Source organism: Mauremys mutica, chromosome 4 (assembly GCF_020497125.1).
Source record: "Mauremys mutica isolate MM-2020 ecotype Southern chromosome 4, ASM2049712v1, whole genome shotgun sequence".
NCBI lineage: Eukaryota > Metazoa > Chordata > Testudines > Geoemydidae > Mauremys > Mauremys mutica.
The window spans coordinates 13,689,622-13,712,327 of NC_059075.1; the positions used below are offsets into that span (position 1 = coordinate 13,689,622).

The 22,706-nt window shown below is 41.7% G+C and overlaps 1 protein-coding gene across 9 annotated transcripts in view; it reads right to left on the minus strand.

The window, feature by feature from the left end:
- Positions 1-22,706, minus strand: part of C4H14orf39 (chromosome 4 C14orf39 homolog) — a 59,046-nt gene continuing 36,340 nt past the window's right edge. For 5 of the 9 annotated variants that reach the window (XM_045017065.1, XM_045017068.1, XM_045017062.1 and 2 more), the window contains 9 exons: positions 21,928-22,067; positions 21,326-21,405; positions 17,982-18,067; positions 17,816-17,880; positions 15,970-16,040; positions 12,676-12,839; positions 10,656-10,791; positions 8,678-8,735; positions 804-1,732 (listed from right to left, as the gene is read on the minus strand). In XM_045017065.1, the coding sequence (XP_044873000.1) occupies positions 1,497-1,732; positions 8,678-8,735; positions 10,656-10,791; positions 12,676-12,839; positions 15,970-16,040; positions 17,816-17,880; positions 17,982-18,067; positions 21,326-21,405; positions 21,928-22,067 (1,036 nt within the window). In that variant the 3' untranslated portion in view covers positions 804-1,496. Of the gene's footprint in view, positions 764-785; positions 1,733-8,677; positions 8,736-10,655; positions 10,792-12,675; positions 12,840-15,969; positions 16,041-17,815; positions 17,881-17,981; positions 18,068-21,325; positions 21,406-21,927; positions 22,068-22,706 lie in introns of those variants that run through there. The other 4 variants (XM_045017066.1, XM_045017063.1, XM_045017064.1 and 1 more) reach the window with 3 other exon arrangements.

A 22,706-nucleotide genomic window follows, 5' to 3' on the forward strand; every position in this document is an offset into this window, starting at 1 on the left:
ATGAGACAATCAGCCGATTTCTGAATGCTGTATTTAGCCCAATAAACAAATTCAAACAGTGTTTAATGATGCAGTAAAATGGTTAATTTTTTTTTACAATAAATGAGTTAATTAAAAACATACAAAACAGTATTTATACTACTGACAGCAAGTGTTCTGTTGCTATAACTGACACCAAAACCAGCCTCCATTTTTTTATATCATACATTTAATTTATTCAACATGGAGGTTTAATACTCAGTAAAAGGTACTGAATTAACTGAATATGCTATTGCCCATTGACATTTTTGCTGTTTATGTTAATGTGTGCAAGTTAAAGGAGAGCTTATCAAAAGGTTTCTGAAAACAAAACATTAAATCATTAAAAGTGATAAAAATAAAAACATCTCAGAGCATGTATGATTAGTGGAGAATATTTAAATGCTCTTGATGCAAGTACAGTAATGTCACCTTACATTAAATGACAGAGAAGTGAAATATTACGGATTTTTCTTAAGTTGCTGAAAACAAGGGTCAAGGCTAAGCAGCAAAAATATACAAAAGGAAGTCAAGAAATGTATTCAAAAGAGTGTAAATGGCTTTGTATTTTGTGATGAAGAGTGAAAATCTTTCAGAGAGGAAGAATGTGATGATCTCTGATCCTGTCCAAATGCAAATGGAAAGCTGAAGTCATCTTTTCCATCCCCATATTCATGAGACGACGACTCTGACGGAAAGGAAAATGTAAACGCATCTTCATTTTCCGATTTCCCAAATAAGCTTCCTACAGGGAATACATATTTTAATTAATCTGTCAAATTAGATTAAATCTTATTTTAAGACAATTGCAACAATACGCTGTATTTCTGAAATAATGTACAGTACTTTAACATCCTGTTGCATATCAGCATACAATGGCATGTTTATTCATGCATTAGAAATGGAGCTCCCATTACCAAGACACTGCGTTCAATGAAGTCTAGAAAGACAGTTGCATCTAATGGATTAGAGCCTTTCAAGGTGTTCTATAGAGCCCTTCCTGATGGTCCACAGAATGAAATATTTTGAGACAAGCTGTAGAGGGATTGGGTGTTGAGAAGGGAGGTTGTCCATAAAAAAGTTATTTTCTTACAAAGTGGTCACAAAATGAAAAGCCCCACTGATGGAAGATTGAGTCCACTATGTCTGGGTCAAGGAACCACTCATGGCCATGGAATAACCTGCTGAGATGGTTTGCCAACTCATTCTGTACTCCAGGGAGGTACGATGCTTGCAGGTGTATCGAGTGCTCCACACAGAAGTCCCACAGAATGAAGGCTTCCTGGCACAAGGGAAAGGAGCGTGCATCTCACAGTTTGTTTATCTAAAACATTGCCGTGATGTTGTCTGTCATGACTGAGAGACAGCTCCCTGCTAGCTGGGCTCTGAAAGTCTGGCATGCCAGGCGCACTGCTCTCAGTCACGGCGCTGGATAGGGCAGGCTGTCATGCTGGGACCTGGACCTTCTGTTCCTGGTCCTATTGAAGTGGTAGGATTCCGACTCCGAGGTCTCCAAGAAGGACGACCACGGAGGAGCGGTACTCCGTGGTGCCGGCGAGTGGTGCCGAGAACTGGGGGACCAGTGCAGCTCCCCCACGTGGGCAGACTGTGCCGGGGAGAAATGCGTTGGAGATGAGGATCGGCACACCATCATTGCTGGCTTGCCCCTTGATGGGATCAGGGGCTGGGTGGTCACCGGTGACTTGTCTCTCCTCTGCGGGGAGGAAGAAACTGTGAGGCGCATAAGGTCCTGAGCTGCCTCAAATGCCTCCCGCGTTGAGGGGAGCTGGAGTTGCCCACCATGTCAGTCCAGAGAGTGGTGAGGGTTTGAACTCAACAGGACCCCAGAGGGAGCAGGAGTTGACAAGACCCTAAGAGGCAGAGGAGTCGAGGTGACATGGCCTGAGTCGGGTCTCCCTGACGAAGGCTCCCTGGGCTTGGAGAGGGGAGAGCAACCCTTCTCTGGACTTTTCTTTTTTTGAGTCACCAGGGACTGAGACCGGTGCCTGACAGAAGATTGTCTACGGGTGGAGCTGTGACTCCTTGGGGTCCTTCCTTGGCACCGGCTCACACACCATCGGTGCTGGAGCACTGCGCACCGACGAGGAGGTGCTGGGCATGGGTTCTGCCGATCCCGGATTGGATTGTGGCCAGAGTGCCACCTCCATTAGAAGGATCTTGAGCCTTTGCTCCTGGTCTTTTAAGGTCCTAGGGCAGAACGCTTTGCAAATTCTGCACCTCTCCTTCTGGTGGCTCTCCCCGAGACACCGCAGACTGGAAGGATGCAGGTTGCTCTTAGGCATAAATTTTCCACAGTCCTCACAGAGCTTGAACCCTGGGGACTGGGGCATACCCCTCTACCGAGGGAGCGTTGGTGGGGGGAACCCCCGAAAGGAAACTTATGAACTACTACTAATACTAACTAACACTAGTAACTACTAAGAACTATAAACACGAAAAGTGGACACTGCCCAAATGCGCTGGCAAAGCAAGAGCAACAGTTTATTCCAGCTAGCCATCACCAGTGGTAAGAAGGAACTGGGGAGGACGGGGCGGCAGGGCCCTATATTGGGCGCCACAAAGGCATGACTCCAGGGGGCGCCCAGGCCGACCCTGTGGACGCTGCTAAGGAAAAAATCTTCCAGCTGTCGTGCACATGGCGTGCACACACCTGATTGGAATTGACATGAACAAACACTTGAAGAAGAACCACTGCTACAGATAAAAGAACTATTTAACTATGGCCTTGTCTACACTACAAGACTATTTCGAATCAACTTAGTTCGAATTTGTGGATTCGACCTCATGAAGTTGAATTTGTGTATCCATACTAAATACACTAATTCGAATTTCTGAGTCCACATTCACGGGGCCAGCGTCGACTTTGGAAGCGGTGCACTGTGGGAAGCTATCCCACAGTTCCCGCAGTCCCCACTGCCCATTGGAATGCTGGGTAGAGCCCCCAATGCCTGCTGGGGGGAGAAATGTGTCGAGGGTGGTTTTGGGTAAGTGTCGTCATTGAACCGTCAATCACAACCTCCCTCCCTCCCTCCTTGAAAGCGCCTGCGGGCAATCTGTTCGTGCACTTTTCTGGTCAGTGACAGCGCAGACGCCACAGCACTGCAAGCATGGAGCCCGCTGCGATCATCGCCGTTTTCTCCTCCTCGCACTTTATCGTCCACCTCTTCCACAGTCAGCTGATGAGAAATCGGGCTACTTTTCAATGGTGCTGCAAGCACTGGGGGACCATAGGGGACGTTTTGCAAACATCAACGTCGGGTGCCGGGCAAGGTTCATGATGCGTGTGTTTTCAGGAACTGTGGGCTGCTCAGACGCCTGCAGGAAGGTAGTTTCTTCCCGGACCACGAAATAACTGTTGTGGATGAGCAGATTCCTAAAGTCATCCTCGGGGACCCAGCCTGCCCGCTAATGCACTTGCTCATGAAAGCCCTATACAGGCGCCTGGGACAGCGACAAGGAACTCTTAAAATACCAGCGAGCAGCGTGACCTGTGACTGTTCAGTTTCTTTACAGAGAAGCTGAACCTGCCCCTGTTTCTTTACCCACTGACTGTTGACTCTCCTCTTCGGTTACATACCCCATTCACCCGTTTCCCCCACTTCCAACACACGTGTAAACATAAAATACATGTCCCATTGTTACTGAAGAAAGGTTTCTTTATTCATGACTTTGCGTTAAAGGGTTGAAACTGGGAGGCAGACTGTGCTGGGTAGGGTGTGCGGTGATGTAAAGACCGCCTCTAAACTCAACGAATGACAGGCTCCTGCTCCTAGAGCGGTCCGCAGTGCCGGAATGCTTCTTTCAACGGAGCCTGCCATCCCTCTTTTTCGAATTCTGTGTGCGGGGGGATATGTGACCTTGTGGCGGAGGAGTACGGATACAGATTCCTTTGCTGCGTGACTCAGCGGTCCAGGACAAGGACCGCTGTATAAGATCTGTAACCGCCCTCCCCCGCTACAAAGTCACATCCCCCCCGCCCACACAGAACCTGGAAACCACCTCCCATACCGACCATGGTGCCTACTGACTGCACTGTGTGTGTGACCCGCTGCTGATCCTGCCCCCGTGTCTGTACCCTGGGAAAGGTGACTGTCCTATGCAATTAACAACCCCCTTCCCCACGCCCCCCATTCAAACACAGTCTTCTTAGAAAAAACATGACGGAAACAGTAATTAACAGCAAAGTATTTTTATTACTTAAGTAGACACTCAGGGGATGGAACTGGGATTGGGACTTGTGTGAGTCCGGAAGGGAACGACTTCTGCAAATGTAGGGTATGAGAGCTTTTTGGTACTTGAGCACTCTGCTGGGCTTCAGTGACAGTTTACACAGCCTCTGGCGCCCCTCCTTCTGGTTATTTTGGGTGAGGGGGGTATGGGACTTTGTGGCGGGGGAGGGCGGTTGCAGATACACTGCAGGGGGGCTCTGTGCTCCTGCGGTCCTGCAGAACATCCACAAGGCGCCTGAGCATGTCCGTTTGCTCCCTCACTAGTCCAAACATTGTTTGAGTCGCCTGCTTGTCTTCCTCACGCCACCTCTCCTCCCGTTCGCTGTGTGAGCGCTGGTACAGAGAGACGGTCTCCCTCCACTGGCTCTGCTGGTCCGCCTCGGCTAGGTAGCAGCCCATACGTTCATCGAACATCTTGTCCCTTGTCTTTTTCTTTCTCCACCTAATCTTTGCCAGCCTCTGCGAGGGGGATGCTGTGGCAGGTCTGGAGACAGTGGAAGCTGTGAGATGGGAAACAGGGAGTGAATTCCTTGCAAAGATACATTTTTGCGAACAATTAACTGAGTCTAGGCTGTCTCTGTGAATTCTGGGTTGAGACCCCTGTGCCTGCTGGGGCACAAATAATTTTCGCGGTGGATTCTGGGTAAATGTCGCCAGTCATTCCTTCCTCCGGGAAAGCAACGGCAGACAATCATTTCAAGCCCGTTTTCCCAGAATTGCCCTGGCATACGCCATAGCGTGGCAACCATGGACACTGTTTTGCCTTTTGTGTATGTCACCGTATGTGTACTAGATGCCGCTGACAGAGGTGGTCCAGCAGCGCTACACAGCAGCATGCTTTTGCTTTTGCATGACAGCAGAGATGGTTACCAGCCATATTGTACCATCTACCATACCATAAATTGGTAATAAGATGGTAATAAGATGGGCATGGTTACCTGTCCTTTTGCACTGCACCATTTGGTGCTGTCATAAGTGCCCCTGGCCGAGCAGCCAGGGGCGCAAAAGCAAAAATTGGGAATGACTCCCTGAGTCAATCCCTCCTTTTTGGTATCTAAAAATAGAATCAGTCCTTCCTAGAATATGGGCAAGTGTACTAGAGAACCACTGTATCAGAGAACCAGAGAGCACAGCTGCTCTGTGTCAGATCCTGCATAGATTATGAGCTGTATGCTATTCACAGGGGGTGCTCCTGCAACAACCCCACCTGTTCATTCCATTCTTCCCCAGCCTTCCTGGGCTACCATAGCATTGTCCCCCAACTTGTGTGATGAAGTAATAAAGAATGCAGGAATAAGACACAGTGACTTGTTAGTGAGAAATGAGTGGAAGGCAGCCTCCAGTTGCTATGATAGTCCACATAGGACATTAAGGAGTGTGGAGGAGAGGAGCCCAGCATCCTGCTGCTAGTCCAGGGGCAATTGAATCTTTTCTTTACACATGAAGGGTGGGGGCTGATGAAGCTCAGCCCCCTGTTGCTATGATGACGATGGTTACCAGCCATATTGTACCATCTACCAGGAAAAATTAGGTTCACCTGACACTGGGGAACCTGACAGATAGTAGTCGGCATGGTTACCAGTCCTTTTGCACTGCCCCATGTGGCAATAGGCTGATGATGAGGACGGGTACCAGCCTTTTTTACCATCAGCCATCCATAGCGTGGGGGAAGCAAGGATGTTGGTGTTGAGTGCTGCACCATCGCGTCTATCTGCAGCATTCAGTAAAGATAGGGTGACATGTAAAAGAGTCAAGAGAGGATTGTTTTCCCTTTCACTTCTAGGGGTGTGTGGGGGGGTGCGTAAATTGCCGAGCTATGCCCTGACCCACCGCGGACACTGTTTTTGTCCCTAGAAGCATTTGGAGCTCAGCCAAGAATGCAAATCATTTTCGGAGACAGCAGGAACTGTGGGATACCTTGCGTCCTCAGTCCCCCCTCCCTCCATGAGCGTCCATTTGATTCTTTGGCTTTCCGTTACGCTCGTGTCGCAGCAGCGTGCTGAGTCTCTGCTATGCCGTCTGTCCGGAAATTTTTTAAAAATGCTTTGGACCAGGCGTAACATTACAGTAATTCCCCTAATTAGATGCATGAGTCTCCTAGCGAGACCACCGTGAGGACGGGTACTGAAGGAGATAGAGAGCGCATGCTGCGTGAAATCTATCACGAACCACGGACCGATGCAGCCATGGTCGGGGAGGCAATGCTCCCTGAATACCGCATGAAAGCCTCGCGCGGAAAAGGGTGCTATCACGGAGCACCCAATAAGGCAGCTCTCCCCAGGAACCTCCTGCTGATGCTTATCGATTAACGGAAGTAGAGCTTCGTGGAGATCTCCCAGGAGGATTTCTGATCTATCACCATATATAGAGAGACCTCCTTCTCACACACTTCAGATTCCTGTTATATTAAGAATAAAAGTTAACATGGTTAAAGCACTTACCGACTGCTCCTTCCCCTGATTCAGGATCCGGGTTCATGGCCGGGGAGGGTTGGTAGGGGATCTCCGTGACAGTGATGAATAGATCCTGGCTGTCGGGGAAACCAGCGTTGTAAGCGCTCTCGCCTGCCTCGTCCTCCACAAACACTTCCTCATCTTCCCTGTCCGTGAACATCGTCGAGGAACTGTCCGTCGACACTGTCCCATCATCAGAGTCCATGGTCACTGGTGGGGCACTGGTGGCAGGCTCTGTAGCGTCCGTTTGCCGCTTTGATTTTTTGGTAGCCTTGTCTGGGGTCCTTGGTTTTCACGCGGCGATGCGTTGCATGACGGCTGTATCCTCTGTCTGGATCATGGCTTTGGAGACCTTCTCGTAGGTCTTTGCATTCCGTTTGTTGGAGCGCAGCTCCGAAAGCACAGACTCCTCGCCCCACACACCGATCAGATCCAAGAGTTCCCGGTCAGTCTAAGCCGGGTCCCTCTTTCTATTCAGAGATTACATGAACTCCTCTGCTGGAGAGCTCTGCATTGCTGCCGGTGCTGCTGAGCTCGCCCCGATGTCCAACCACGAAATGAGATTCTAACTGTCCAGAAAGGAAAAGGAATTCAAATTTTCCCGGGTCGTTTCCTGTGTGGCTGCTCAGAGCATCGAAGCTCGGACTGCTGTCCAGAGCGTCAACAGAGTGGTGCACTGTGGGATAGCTCCCGGAGCTACTAAGTTCGATTTGCATCCACACCTAGCCTAATTCGAGCTAACCATGTCGAATTTAGCGTTACTCCACCTGTCGGGGTGGAGTACCAAATTCGAACTAAAGAGCCCTCTAGTTCGAATTAAATGGCTTCCTGGTGTGGACGGTTGAGCGGTTAGTTCGAATTAATGCTGCTAAATTCAAATTAAAGTCCTAGTGTAGACCAGGCCTATCAGAGTTTTGAATTTCATAACATGGAATTACACACTTTCCCATACCAAAACAAAATCTTAAAAAGGAGTTTAATCCCACAGACATGTGATAAAGATGAGTCTTGTATCACACATATGTATATAATTATATATACATGCTTTGCTATAGTCTAACAGATAATGACTGGCCTGTGAAGTTCTAGTGCTCCAAATGAGATGAGATGATAATTCCCACTATGGATGTTAGAGAGAGACAGAGGGTGAAATCCTGGCACAAAGCTCCCATTGACTTCAGTGAGGGCAGGCTGTCAACAAGAGGCTACAAGCAGAATAGCTCCCTTGATTTCACTGGAGCCATGTTGATTTTTACCAGTTGAGGACCTGGCCCAGAGGGTCTGATTTTCCTCTCATTCACATCAATTTTACATTGATTTAGACAGAAGGAAGTAAGAGCAGAGTCAGGTCCAAGGATTTCACTAACAACATGGAAACATTACTTGCACTTTAGAAAGAGATGTCCAAAGATACACAACTTCTCCTTCTTACATTGATAGCCCAAAATGTTATTAACAGACCCAGTGTGTAATTACAATGAACTGGAAGCCTTGGGGTAACCCATAGGCATTTAGCTGTGCTATGGCTGTTTTACATTTAATAGGACAGAAATAAGGTTTTTTAATGAGTGACAAAGCTCTCAGAATTGCTCCTTTCACCTTGGTGTTCTACCTCTTGATTTTTTCCAAGTACATCTAATGCCAGACTTCCCACTGCCCCTCCACCGCTTCTCTCCTCCCACATCTTCTTGCCACCTTTTTCATGTAAATGTTGTCCAGTCTTTGTGGATCTCTGATGTAATATTCAGGGACATATTTTGTGCTGTTTCAAATACACATATATACAATGCACCACAAATTACACAGTTACAGTTTTACCATTACACCATCATTGAACAACATTTCTGTAAATCAGGGATCTCTTCTTGAACAGAGCCACAAGTTTAAATCATCAATTACATTAATATGAATAGAATAAACTGGTATATAAAAGTACTTTTCACTTTCAAAGCTTACCAATATCTTTGTGTGGGGAAATAGGGTTTAAGTTTCCTGCAGAATAACTTTCATCGGTCTGAAACACAGTAGCCATTATATTTAACAGATAAGAAAACTATAATATAAACTATAATACTGATATAAGCATTGATTAATTTTACATAATTTCATAATGATTAAAGTTTTTAATTATCTATACATTTAAAGACATTAAAATAGTGTGTTTTACCTCTTCAGTCAATATTTAAAGATACAAATGATTCACTACAGTGGTAACTAGTAAAACTACAGTACACAAAAATCAACTTTTGACCAGCTTCTAATTCCAGCAGCATATTCCCGTAAAGAGCTAATGTTGTTGTTATCATTCCATCTTTAATTCCAAAAAGTAAACAACAACTCACAGAAAGACGGCATCCAAAGTCACCCTATTGGATAGTCTTTATATGACAACTCTTTGGTGTATGAAGCTATATCATACACTGCAAAGAACTACTACAGTCAGGACCGCCGCCAGCTTTTTTGCCGCCCTAGACGGCGGAAGGTCCCACCCCCGAAATGCCGCCCCTGACAGAGGTGGCAGAAGGTCCCGCCCCCGAAATACCGACGACGACCGGGGCGGCTGAAGATCCGGCCGCCGCAGTCGCCACCCCCCAAATGTTAGTGCCCTGGGCGACCGCCTAGGTTGCCTAATGGGTTGCGCCGGCCCTGACTGCAGTAAAATGTTGTTGTAATATGATCTCCGTGCCATGGGTACAGAGGACTGGACTAGATGGTCTCAAGGACCTTTCCAGTCCTACAATTCTATGATTCTTTTGTTGAATGAAGTTCGAGCACAAGCACTCGATACTCTAGTAAGCCATTTTATACAGATGTTCCGATTAATTACTAATCTTTCCGAAAAGTTCTATTGAGCAGGTAACATGAGGGGATCAATCCTCAGCTGCTCTGTGCAGCTGAGGTGTGAAGATGGGGAACAGGGAGGCAAAAATGGCTCCATGCTACATTTGTGAATCCCCATCCCTGGGAGCAGCAGGGGGCTGGTTCAGCTCCCAGTGCAATTTAAACAGCCTAAGCTCTCCGTGGAGTTCTAGCTATGTCCTTTTGCCCCAGGCCAGATCTGCCAGGCTTACACGTGGCAGTGGGACGACACAACAGGGCCATCCCACAACAGAAACTCAACCAAAAGATAACTTGGGGTGACATCAGATTCATATTCAGGGCTTGAAAAATCCATTTGCTCTGCATGAGTAGGAAACTTTCCCATGTAAATGATATCACCTTTTGCAGAAGCTAAGCTTTCTTTAAAAAAAATAAAAAAAAATAAAAAAATAAATTAAAAAAAAAGCCCTAATGTATGGTTGCAAAGTAAGCCTTTTAAACTGGAACTGAGTGTTACTAGAACTGAGTGTTACTGGAACTGAGTGTTTGCTTGTATCTGCAAAGTCCTGTCAGTTTTCACTGCTGTTTTTCAAGTTGATAAGAATCAAAGCAATTTCTTTCTGCTGCCTCTTTGGAAACCTAAGCAGAGGCCGGCACTTGAGCTATGCCCTGGGGAGGGGGACACAACAGACAAGGCTGAAGGAAGGGAAGAGTAGCAGAACCACCCCCTCTTTCCCCTGTTCAGGAGCCAGAAGTGGCAGAAGGGTCCTTGGCCCAGATCCTCAAAGGTATTTAAGTGCCTCATTCCCATCAGAATTGGGCACCTAAATACCTTTGAGAATCTGAGCCCTGTTGCCTTCCATTATACCAAAAGCACAAGCGCCAGCCCCAGCGAGAAAAAAATCATACCTGATTAGAAATTCTCTTACTGGGATTAGCAGTAGAAAAGCACTGCCAAAGGATTTATTTTATAAAAGTAAACAAGCTAGTAAACAAGTGACAATGTAAGTGAACCCAAAGGATGCTGGAAACCTTCTACACAATCAATGAAGTTTTCTGAGAATACTTCACTTTGTGAAAATCAACTGATCATATCTTTAAGATTCAATATTACCTGGTCTAATGAATTTTCTGCTCCGAATACAGATGAGTCAAATAAATTAAAGCCAGGTGACTTCTGGGTACAGGGCATAAGAAAAGAAAAAGCAGGTGATTTTGGTGCTGGTCCTGCACAACCTAAATTATGACTCCTGTAATGAAAGAAAGGAAGAAACATTGTATGAAAGCATTTTATATTGAGAGTTATAAAACAGACCCTATGATTTAATAAAAAACCCTTAGGTACACTGGTTTTGATTCTGATCTCACAATGGTTTTACGATGGTGTAACTTCATTGACTTTAAACAGTTACTCCTGATTTACACCTATGTGAAATCAGAACCAGGCTTCTTGTTCTACTTTCCTCTGTCATTAATTCCTAGCCCTTACACCAACACTTGCTTCCTGTAGTACAATGTAGGTAAGAATATTACTCATAAGAACATAAGAACAGCCATACTGGGTCAGACCAAAGGTCCACCTAGCTCAGTATCCTGTCTTCCGACAGTGGCCAATGCCAGGTGCCCCTGAGGGAATGAATAGAACAGGTAATTATCAAGTGATCCATTCCCTGTCACCCATTCCAAGCTTCTGACAAACAGAGGCTAGGGACATCATTCCTGAACCTGGACCCATTGATGGATCCTCCATGAATTTATCTAGTTCTTTTTTGAACCCTGTTATAGTATTGGCCTTCACAACATCCTCTGGCAAAGAGTTCCACAGATTGACTGTGCATTGTGTGAAGAAATACTTCCTTTTATTTGTTTTAAGCCTGCTACCTATTAATTTCATTTGGTGACCCATAGTTCTTGTGTTATGAGAAGGAGTAAATAACACTTCCTTATTTACCTTCTCCACACCAGCGATGATTTTATAAACCTCTATCATATCCTCCCTTAGTCATCTCTTTTCCAAGCTGAAAAGTCCCAGTCTTATTAACCACTCCTCATATGGAAGCCATTCCATGCCCCTAATCATTTTTGTTGCCCTTTTCTGAACCTTTTCAAATCCCAGTATATCTTTTTTGAGATGGAGCGACTCTAAGCATGTCACATGTTTTCTCCCCCAAACAGATGCCCCAGGCAAAGAGTTTAAGAAAGAAAAACTACACAGTCTAGCAACTTTTTCATTAGATTAAAAAAAAATGTTCATCCTTTGAATGTTTCCCACAGTCATAAATAACCCCTGTCTATGGAGTTCTTTCCCACCAGGAGAAGCAGAATGAGTTCATTGTAGCCAGTCAGAGCAAAAGATCAAACATCAAAAAATATCTTATTTACAGATAAATGCTATAATACCAAAATCAATAATATACTGTAAAAATATCCCTTAACAGAAGGACTTCCATACCAGGGGAAACATTCAAACTTGTTACAAATGTGTGGCAAGAAATTGGAAGTAAAAAACAAAAAAATAATCAAACAAATACAATGTCACATATGCAAATTCTCAATAAGAGAGTTATTTGGAAAGTAGTAATGCTGAAAAAAGATTTTGTGTGCTGGAGAGCTAGTTAAACATGAATTTCAAATCTAATATGGCAGCAAAAGAAGCCAGTGCAATTTTGGGCTACATAAACAGGCAGATCTTTTTCTCCTGCAGATTCTGTAGTTAAGAAATAATATCAGATTTATGTCTTCCCAATCATTTCCATGGCAATAGAGTGTAAGATCATAAATGCAGGATTATGCTTTCATTTCAGTATCTCAGAGAATAAGCAGCTAGATTCTGGGGGAGAAGGCCCTTATTTAGACATCAATGCCTCAAATAAAACAAAAGAAAAACAAAGAATAAGTGCCCAGTACACTGTTGAACGTATAAATGTTCTCTTTCAAGTCTGCTTCACTATGAATGTCCCTCTGAAACAAAATTCTATTTGCTATCATAATAATTTTAATAAAACCTGAACATTGTTCAGCACTGTCTTGCAGGAAAAGAGTGTGTTTTTGCATAGCAAAAATAATCAAAATGTTTATAAAATGCACATCAACATGACATGGCTCATAAAAGATCAATAAAATTAAAATCCTACAATTCAAATGGAGGAGTTTTAGGAAACTGGGCTTTCTTCCCATTAGATTCTGATGGTCTTATAAATAAAGGCATCTCAGGGGTTTTCAGAAAATGTTCAGTACTTCCTTCTGCTGCTTCAGGATTATCCTCACTTGACTTAATAAAACACTCTGTGTGTACATTCTGTTAAAAAAGAAATGTCACATAATAGAAAGCACGCTTATGGCATTTACATCTTTTACAAAATGTCAATAGTCCTTTTATCAATAAATATATTGACTATTTTTGTCTCCATTGTTTAGGTAAAAAGTTAAATATTCATGAAAAATAAGCTATTTAATCAACTATTTAATAAGCTATTTAATAAACTGCTAAAATTGTAATATCTTTTATTTTTTATTGGACCACCTTCTGTTGATGAAAGAGACAAGCTTTCAAGTTTACACAGGACTTGAAAGCTTGTCACTGTCACCAACAGAAGTTGGTCAAATAAAAGATATTACCTCACCCACCTGGTATTTCTAATATCCTGAGACCAACACCACTACATATGCACACTATAGTTACCTTTGCATATTAAGGTATGTGGTTTACAAAAAAAATCACATCTGGATTGAGACCATATATTAAAAGTTGCAGCACAAAAAGAAATTTGGGAAACTTACAAAAAGACTGAAAATAGGGATTTAGAATGGAAGAGCCACCTCAGCCTTACCCATCTGTAACAGAGCACTACATTTCTAATAGTGGAACTATTTTGATGTAATGCTTTTAATAGCAGTGGAAAGGGATAACCTTTCAGTACTCTCCAGCGGAATTAGGGGACATCACCATGAGAACATACTTTATTTCACTGAGACTCTCTCTCTTCCCAAAGAAAAAGGTTAGATGAGAATGGACACTTGAACTCTGAGCAGGAAATCTCCACCAGGACACAGGTGATATTTTTGTAAAGGAGATCCTTCTCCACAAGCAGCACTCAAAATAAGAGCTTTTAATAGAACTTAAAACATAGATCTGATGGTTGAAAGTTGATGCTAGGCAAATTCAGACTGAAAATAAGGTGTCAACTTTTAACAGTGAGGGTAACTAAGCATTGGAGCAATCTACCAATGATCATGGTGGAGTCTACATCTCTGGCAAATTTTAAATCGAGACTGGATTTTTAAAAAAAAAATGCTCTGTCTAGTCAAAAGGAATTATTTTGGGGAAGTTCTATGACCCGAGTTATACTGGAGGTCAGACTTGGTCCCTTCTGTCCTTGGAATCTATGAACCTCAATAAATGGAATCCTATATTTGGAAGAAAGAGCCAAGTAGAACAACTACAAAAATTCTACTGTGATAACTGTATAGGACATTGGCTATGAAATAAAAAGGTATAAACACACTCCAAGTTTCAGTAGCCTGATTAAGGATTCCAGGATTTTGCTTATTTAGTCAAAACTGACCTCTACCATGTAACTCTTTTCCCATGAATAAAGAGGTCTTTGCTGCCTGTTCTTAATGAACCAAATTCAACAGTCCTTACTCAGGCAAAAATTGCGTTGATCTGAAAACGCAATGAGTTTTACCATGACAAGTTGCAAAGTGCAATCTTGGTAGTTTAACAGAGTTAAAGTTCAGTTTTCCCCACCTTTGTCTAGATTGTGCAATTTAAGGATTCAGAAACCTGTGGATGACCATTTCATAGGTTCTAATGCCAGAAGGGACCCAAGTCTGACCTGCTCAAGCAAATAGGTGCTGGGGCTCAAGCAATTTTTTTTACTCTCATAATTGATGTGGCAAGCCCAGAGGTACCAGGCTATGATCTGCCACACTTAGAGGTGCCGAAGCTCAGCCCTGGCAAGCTCTGGCACAAATTAAGCATTGGCCTCTAGGTGCCACTGTGATATGTCTATACATAATGAAGTAGAAATGACAAAAATGTTTAATATTTTATAGGATAGCTTCAACCTGAGCTTCTGCCAGTGTAGAGACAGGGGCCCCAAGATGGAAAATCTCTGGGAAGAGTTTGTGGTGGCTGAAAGCTGCTACAAGCACCACTCAGCTGGGGGATGACAGAAGTCAGTATAGACCAAAACTTGGCCAGGGCTGGCTGAAGAAGGGGCATGTAGGCAGGATGATTGAGGTATGTGATGAATCAGCGCATCCTCTCAACATCTATCCTCTGTAGAAATTAAATGACCTTCATGCACCAAAAGGAACAAGGAAGCATAAGTGTAAGTATCACCATCTGTCCTTACACAAGGTAAATTCCCTGTATTGCGCAGAGAAATCAACTGTTGTATGGAAATATAATTTGTACCTCATTCTACCACCTTATTTGAACCAGGCTCTGTATACAATTAATTCCCAAACTATTAGTCCAATGGCAATCTGAATGTAGCACATCTCTACCATAACACAAATACTAATAATAAATCAAAATAGATTCACATTAGGTAACACTCCAATTATTTAGTGACTTTAATTAATACCAAAATCCATGAACATGTACCAGAAAATGTCACAAGTTAATGTTGGCCCAAACACACTTTTCTGAAAAAAAAAAAAAAGGGAAGAAGTCCCTGGTTTCCTAATAAAAGTTCTTTATTCAGCCACCTGGAATTCATTGTGCAACAAAAAGCCCATAGAGATCACGTGCCTCCTGAAGAAAGATTTGACAACAGAAAGGTTCAGAGCTCTTATAGATCTAAAATGCACAATTCTCACTACTAGCTGATATGGCTTTCAGTAAAAATTGCTTCCAGGAGGACTAATCTTTAATAATCCAAAACAAAAGAAGACATTAAAGCTTGCTTGCTACAGCAACAACTCCTCTGTCCAATCAGCCACAGAACAAAATCTCAGGGATACTCATATATTATAGTAACCACATTTTCTCCTCCCTGATAAAACTATAGAAGTAAGTCATTTTATTGAGGTCCTAGATTCACGAACAAGCTAATTGTGCCAAAAGAATGTATGGTATTTCATAGCAATCTAATCACTATCCAAAAATGTTCTTGCCCTGACAGAAAGCTCTACTTTTTACAAGTATCATTAGTATATTAACTAAAAAATTTTCACATCTTGGAAGATGTGTAGTGAACTTAAGCTATCTTTAAGGATGACTTGGATATTGGAGGAAAATATCATTTAAACACTGAAAAAAAGTCTTTAATATGCAGATAAAGGATTGTATTGAAGGCTGTAAAAACCTAGGACCAAATCCTGCTCTCCTTGTTCTTGCCAGTAGTCTCATTTCAGGCAGAGTGATCTCATTATTCTAAATAAAATAACTAGTTAAACAAGAAAAATGTTTAACTTACTTGAGATATATATGCAGAATCCTTTGACTTACTTGCTGCTCCTTTATCTGCACATTCAGCATCTTTGTTTCCTATAAAAAGAAGTTGGCATTGTTTGTATCACAAATAACAAATAGCATTTATTTTAAAAAGACAATTCTTGTAGCTAAATGAGAAACATGATATGGGAAAAGGATACTTGAAAATGTTTACTAACTTTACATTGCTATTCATAGACTTGCAGATTTTAAGGCCAGAAGGGACCACCATGATCTACATATCGCAGGTCACAGAACCTCACCCACGCACTCCTAGAATAGACCCCTAACCTCTGGTTGAGTTACTGAAGTCCTCAAATCATGCTTTAAAGGCTATGTCTACTCTAGCACTTTTGTCAGGTGAGGTGTGTGGAAAAAAAACACATCCCTGACCGACATAAGTTTCACCAACAAAAGCACCAGTGTGGACAGCGCTATGTTGGCGGAGGATGCTCTTCCATTGACACAGCTACTGCCACTCATTGGCAGTGGTTTAATCATACCAACAGGAGAGCTCTCTCCCACTGGCATAGAGCAGCTACACAGGAGATCTTACAGCAGCGCAGCCGCAGCAGTACACCTGTGCTGCTGGTAAGGTCTGTACTGTAGATATAGCCAAAGACTTCAAGTTAGAGACTCCACCATTTACACTAGTTTGTATTGAAGCTGCTGACTTTGTATATTCATCCTACTGATTCTGCAAAGCTTTTGAAAAGGACGATCAAACCAATTCAAATTCCATGACAATGCTTTTCAAGTGTCCTGTAATCTTAATGGAATCCCACTTTGTGGCCATTTTCCAAGTAGTTTCCCATCATTCTGCCACTTATTCCAATATTATGGAAGCACTGCTTAGGCTGCTATCATAATGCCTGGCTTGCTCTGTTCCTCCTGACTGATGCTACTGCTCTCTGAGAATGTTAGTAGCAGACACAAGAACAGTAGTAGACCTGCTGATGTGGAAGCAGTATGAACAGCACACCCATACAAGGAGTGATGGAGGAATCTCTAGGGAGAGGGAAAAAACAAGATGGGAAAGATAAAAGCTAGAGGGAAATTAGAAATGTTATCAGATTTTTTGTCCTAAATTTCAGAACCTACAATGTCAGACTTGCAATGTCCCACATATTGTGGGCCCTGATCCCACATTGCAGTATTGGGAGGTCTAGGTAGAATCTTCACATACACAAACTGCACTACAACTTCTGACAAGGGTTTAACCTGACAATACCATGGAAATCCAATTGAAACCAAAACTCAAAGACTTGTGATTTTAAAATTATTGGTTCTCTTCTGGCATTTCTGTTCTAATTTTGTACCTGTTCTGCATGTATCCCACAAATAAATTCTTATTCTCTTACAATTTACCAAGAAAACTACAGTTACTGTACCTATTCTCCCAGTTCTTCTTTGCCGTTCTCTGTCTTTTATTCTCTTATTTTGTGTTTGTTTCCCTTCTTTTTATAAGTTATTTATCAGATCTTACTTAGACAATTCTTGACTCCTAAATCACTTAATTTCTTACAGCTCTTTACTTTCCATTTTCTTACACCATTCTGGCCACTGTTTCAGACATTGGCTTCCATTTTTATACATCCAATTTGTGTCCACAATTTCTAGGTCACTTGGATGTCTCAGTACCTCACTGCATCTACAAACTTAAATTGCCTAAGTAACCAAAATTGCAGATGCAAAAATGGAAGCCCAGTTTATTACAGGATGAAAATTTGACCTCTCATCTTTTTTTTTTGTCATATGTTTTATCTGGGTATAGAGGAGCTTGCATTTTGATAGCACTTTCCATCCAAAAACCTCAAATAGCCCGTTACCTATTACTGTAGCTTCATTTTCAAACCATTGCTTGCAAGTTGTTTGCTCCTGAGGAACTAGCAATCTAAGAAAACAGAAATAATGCTGCTGTTTGTCTGACTTTGGATTATTTCCATCTTCATCTATAATTTCAGCAATGAAAACTGGTTTACTAAAAAAAGTTACCTGAATTGCATTTGGTTTTGCAAGCTTGCTATGGATGGAACTTTGGCAATTTTGGGGTTGTTAGTCCCTGCAGTCTCATTAAATTTCTAAAATACAGGAAATATTTCAAACAAAGGTATTTACAAAATTGGTACTTGAGCAATGGTATTTTGACTTTTCCTTAGGCTGTACAAATTCTGTCCTCTTAACCTCTATTTATAGGTCATAACATCCAAACCTTGTTGTTTTTGCTGCTTTCCTTTGGATTACCTCCAGATGAGCATTTTTCTATAAGATGGATTCCCAAATGATGTCTTTTGCCAATATGACCTCATCAATGATGTACAGAGGGGAATATTTCATGGTCCCTAAAGTAATACTATAATTTCCCTCTTAAAACCCCATTGGCATCTTTGTGGCAGCATCATGTTCCATGCCCACATTTGATTTGTCTGTTAGCAAACCCAAATCATTCTTGGTAGTTATTCCTTCACAACCATGGAGAGAGTGGCCTGCCTCCATCTCTAAAGGCCGATATAGGCACACTCCTAAAGTGAGGTACAGTGAGCCTGCAGTTCCTGTGTGTTGGGGAGTTCCAGAAAGCAGAATACTAATACCGCCCACCAGAGTTCCCTCTGGGGTGGTCCTACATGCTGTGTGAAGCACATGTCTGTGCCTTAATGGCACAGTGTAGCACTAAGAGCCTAATGAAATGCCTACGTAGCAGAAACACTGTACTTTATAAGGCGCTTAAAGGATTTTTTTATTTGCAAAGCACATAACAAAATGAACTGAGCACCAAATAGAGAACACTCATTAACTTATCTCACCTGTCTGGGATTTTAGAGAATACAGTTAATGGGCCAAATTCTAAGATCAGGTACTCCTGGACAACACTTTTTAAACCAGTGAGGTTGTACAGGTGTAACAGATGGCAGAATATGGCTGAGTTTGTGTGTTTCCTGTTTCTCTACATCTTTTGCCCTGTGAAGCATTATCCTGCAACTGATGTATGACTTTTACATATTCCGATCATTAAAATCTTTCAGAAGTATTTCATAATTCTGGAACCAGCTGCTTTAGTGGATGCTAAGTGGTGTGGGGCCAAAATACACCTAATTTACTCATGGGTTAGATAGTCTTGTGGTTCAGAATATCTCTAGATTCACTATCTGAAATATTTTAGTTATGAGACATTTTCAAAACTGATGTACTAGACTCAAAGTGAACAGTGAGTCCAAAGTACACCCTGTATTAAGTACCAGTATACTGTGTATACTAAATAACTGGACTTTTTCTCTGCTTAGCCCACTTTGTTCTATTATGGTGTGTTAAACTAAGCCAAGACCTCTTAGACTTCAATCACGCAAAAACATTTACATTTGCTCAACTTTGTCAATAGGCCTATTCACATGCTTAATATTAAGCCTCTGCATAAACAGGGCCTTAATTAGTATTGTATGTATTTGGAACTAATCTGTACCCTGGAAAGAACTAGTATAACTATTTAGTTCCAGTTATTCTGTCAATTATCTTAATGTTTGGAGAAATAGGAATGGAACTTAACTCAATAAATACAAAAAATTGATGAAGAGAAAACTTATAGAACATAAAAAAAATCTGTATTAATTTTGTAATGCTACAATAGTGTATATAGTCTGATTTCAGTGTAAACCTTTGCTGCCAGTGTCAGAAAACAAAAACAATCATTATTCAGCATTTGCTGTTTTCACTCTTCTGTAAAGGCACATATGAAATCCAGAAATCAACACTATTATTGGAACAATACTTTGCATGGTCCTTGAAGGGATGACACGATGGGAAGTAGGTGGATCTGAGGGCTGAATTATAGATTGGCTTGAAAAAAACCTCAAAACACTAGGATCATTGTGTGTGTATGCATGCACGAGTGAATGTCTTTCTTAAATCGGGTTAGCTATCTGGAGTTTGGCTAATTCAGGTTAAAATAGCAGTGAAAACACAGCAACTTGGCTATTAACTCAGGTTAACAGTTTAATACCAGGCTCCTCTACAGGCTTTGACTCAAGCTGCTAACCCAAGTTAAAAGCCGAGTTTCCATGTCTTCATTGCTGCTTTAACCCAAATTAAGAACAAACCCTGTTTTTGCAGTGCAAACATACCATGAGACAGTGCACTCCAGTGGTATGAGAACTTTCTGGGACTGTATTGAAAGAAGAAGCCAATAGAAAATCCCACTGCCCTATAGGGACAGAGAATGCTGGGGTTGATAAGAGGAAGAGGGAAAGGAGCCATGTATACCCCTCTCTCTATAGAGAGACAGGGAAAATTCCTTTCTCCTAGAAGGAAGAATTACAGGTAAGAAAACTGCCAAAAGCAGGAAGGAAAAGAAAGCCCCCATCACCTTTCTAGTGCTGAAAGCTACTCCTCTTTCACTCTTCTCAAAATGCAAAAATCCAGCCTCACCACACACTTAGCTGCCATAAGTCTACCTTTTCCTTTGACAAATGCTTCAATGTATTATCTGTTGCAGTTATGTATTATTAATATTAAATTCTGCAGCAGCACTTTGACATTCGAGGGCAACATAAAATAAGCAGCTTTCCAAATGGAAAGCCTGTATTCACAATTAAATATAAATATGAATGCTAGGTACATTTTATTGATTGCTATTTATTTTAATATTTAGTTCCATAAAAATCAGTTACGGGATGTGCTTTAAGCTGTAATACATTTCAATATACTACAAAAGCTGTTTTTCTGGGCATGGGAGGGAGAGACAAAATGTAAGTACAGGTTGTTCCAGTGTATGGAGAGGCTCTGTCTGTGCCTTTAAGATATAGGGGCCTTGGTTTATTTTCCCTGTCTGATCTTCAAAACTGAGCTGTCAGCCACAGAGAGTCTAATGCGTCGAGGCATCAGTTCTTTATTAAATTCTTTATTGAGGGAGCCAACTGATGATTGTTCAGTGATTCAAGAACATGCCCCTGTTTTAGGATGCCAAGAACTTGCTAAACATAAGCAAGTGACTCTCCTAATGTCATTTAAAAGACTTGGATACCATGTACGAATGGGTAAGGCATAGTTATAGACCTGGATTTTGAAAAGAAGGCAATGGTAGAATGTCTAGTATGATCACCAATCTCATTTCATAATGGCCATCACAGAGTAAAAGCATTCAGTCGCTAGTGACTTGAGTTTGATTTGAAACAGCAACCTAAGGGGGAAAGATCCCCTATCCTATTACCAAATCCTGAGCCATCTACCTCCCTATGTTATCTAGTTTTAAGATACAGTAGCACTGGAAATATTTTAAGTGCTTTTAATTTAAACAAATAAACCACATTCTGTGGCATCATGGCCTTCTCAAGTGGAGAACTGCATACCTGTGTTTCACTGTCCACTTGGCTCAAGGAAATACTAGCAATACCTGAATGATCCATGGAATTGTCTCTTTCTTCTTCACCTGCATTATTCAATAAGCATTACTTAACATTGTTAGCAGTATTATATTTAAACAGTGTGCCATAATTAAATTGAACTTGTGAATAAAACTAATCAACTTGGCATTTAATATGGATCTGAGAGAAATGTATCACACAGTATGAAAGTACCAGGCCATTTACTGTAAACTAATGTATCCAGTTATTGTATTTTATTTGTATTTGAAAAATTTCACCAATGCAAAATTTCAAATATTTCAATACCGTGTACTGGATTTACCTAAAATGAGTAAAATACTATCATGTCCTTTGTGGCAGAGAAGAGACAGGAATCAGAGGTAGGGGGAGATTTTCAAAGCACAAAGGGCAGTAAGGTGTCCAACTCCCATTGAAAGTCCGAATTAAGTGCCATAGTAAAGACTGTTGATTAGATAAGTTACTATGGTTTCTATATTTTCATTACTTTTTTAACCAAATTCCACACACCCCTGCCCCCCCACCAAAAAAAATAAAAGAAAGAATACCATTAGAAACACACACTACACCTTTTTCTGTTCTTTGCGAAGACAGGCTAAAAGTCTGTACAGATTGGACTAATTTCTGAGGAATGCAAGGCAGATGTAATGGTTTATACTGTTGATGTTTCCCATTTAATAAATGTAGATTTCCAAGCTCTTCGAACATCCTAAATTAAAAATGGAGTCAACAATTAAAAATGAAATTTAGTAAAACATGACTATTCTAAGTGGAGTTTTCAAAGGTGTTTTCTTCCCAAGAGCCACACTTCAAGGAAGATCCAAACCCTTTTAGCCCAGAAATCCATCAAATTTTAAACTTTCCTTAAAGCTTGCAAACCAAGCATAAAGAGGTCTTGAAGATAGCAGAAGGTGAAAGTGGCAATGGGTTGATCATAACTAAAGAGACACAGTCAATTTGAAAGTCTGTCATTATAAAAGAAAAAATATAAAAGTAGTTTCAGGTATCTGCTCTCAAGTCCCCTTTGCATTATTTTGTAATTTTGAAATCAAAATTTCCTAATTTAAAAAAAAAGTTTCTCTTTCCCTGTTGCTGTCTGAAAGATCCACATAACACAGCAACACACATACAAAAGAGGAAAGTGCCTTGATCTATCAGTGCATTTAAGCACATGAAAGCAAGTGTTTACTTTAAGCAAGTGAATAATTCCAGTGAAGTCAATGGGACTACTCACAGGCTTAAAGTTACACATATGCTTATTGCTTTGCTGTATTGAGGCATAATGAACTAAACAGGTGACCATACACCAAGTGCTGTCTAATGCACAAAATAAACAAACTGGGGAAAA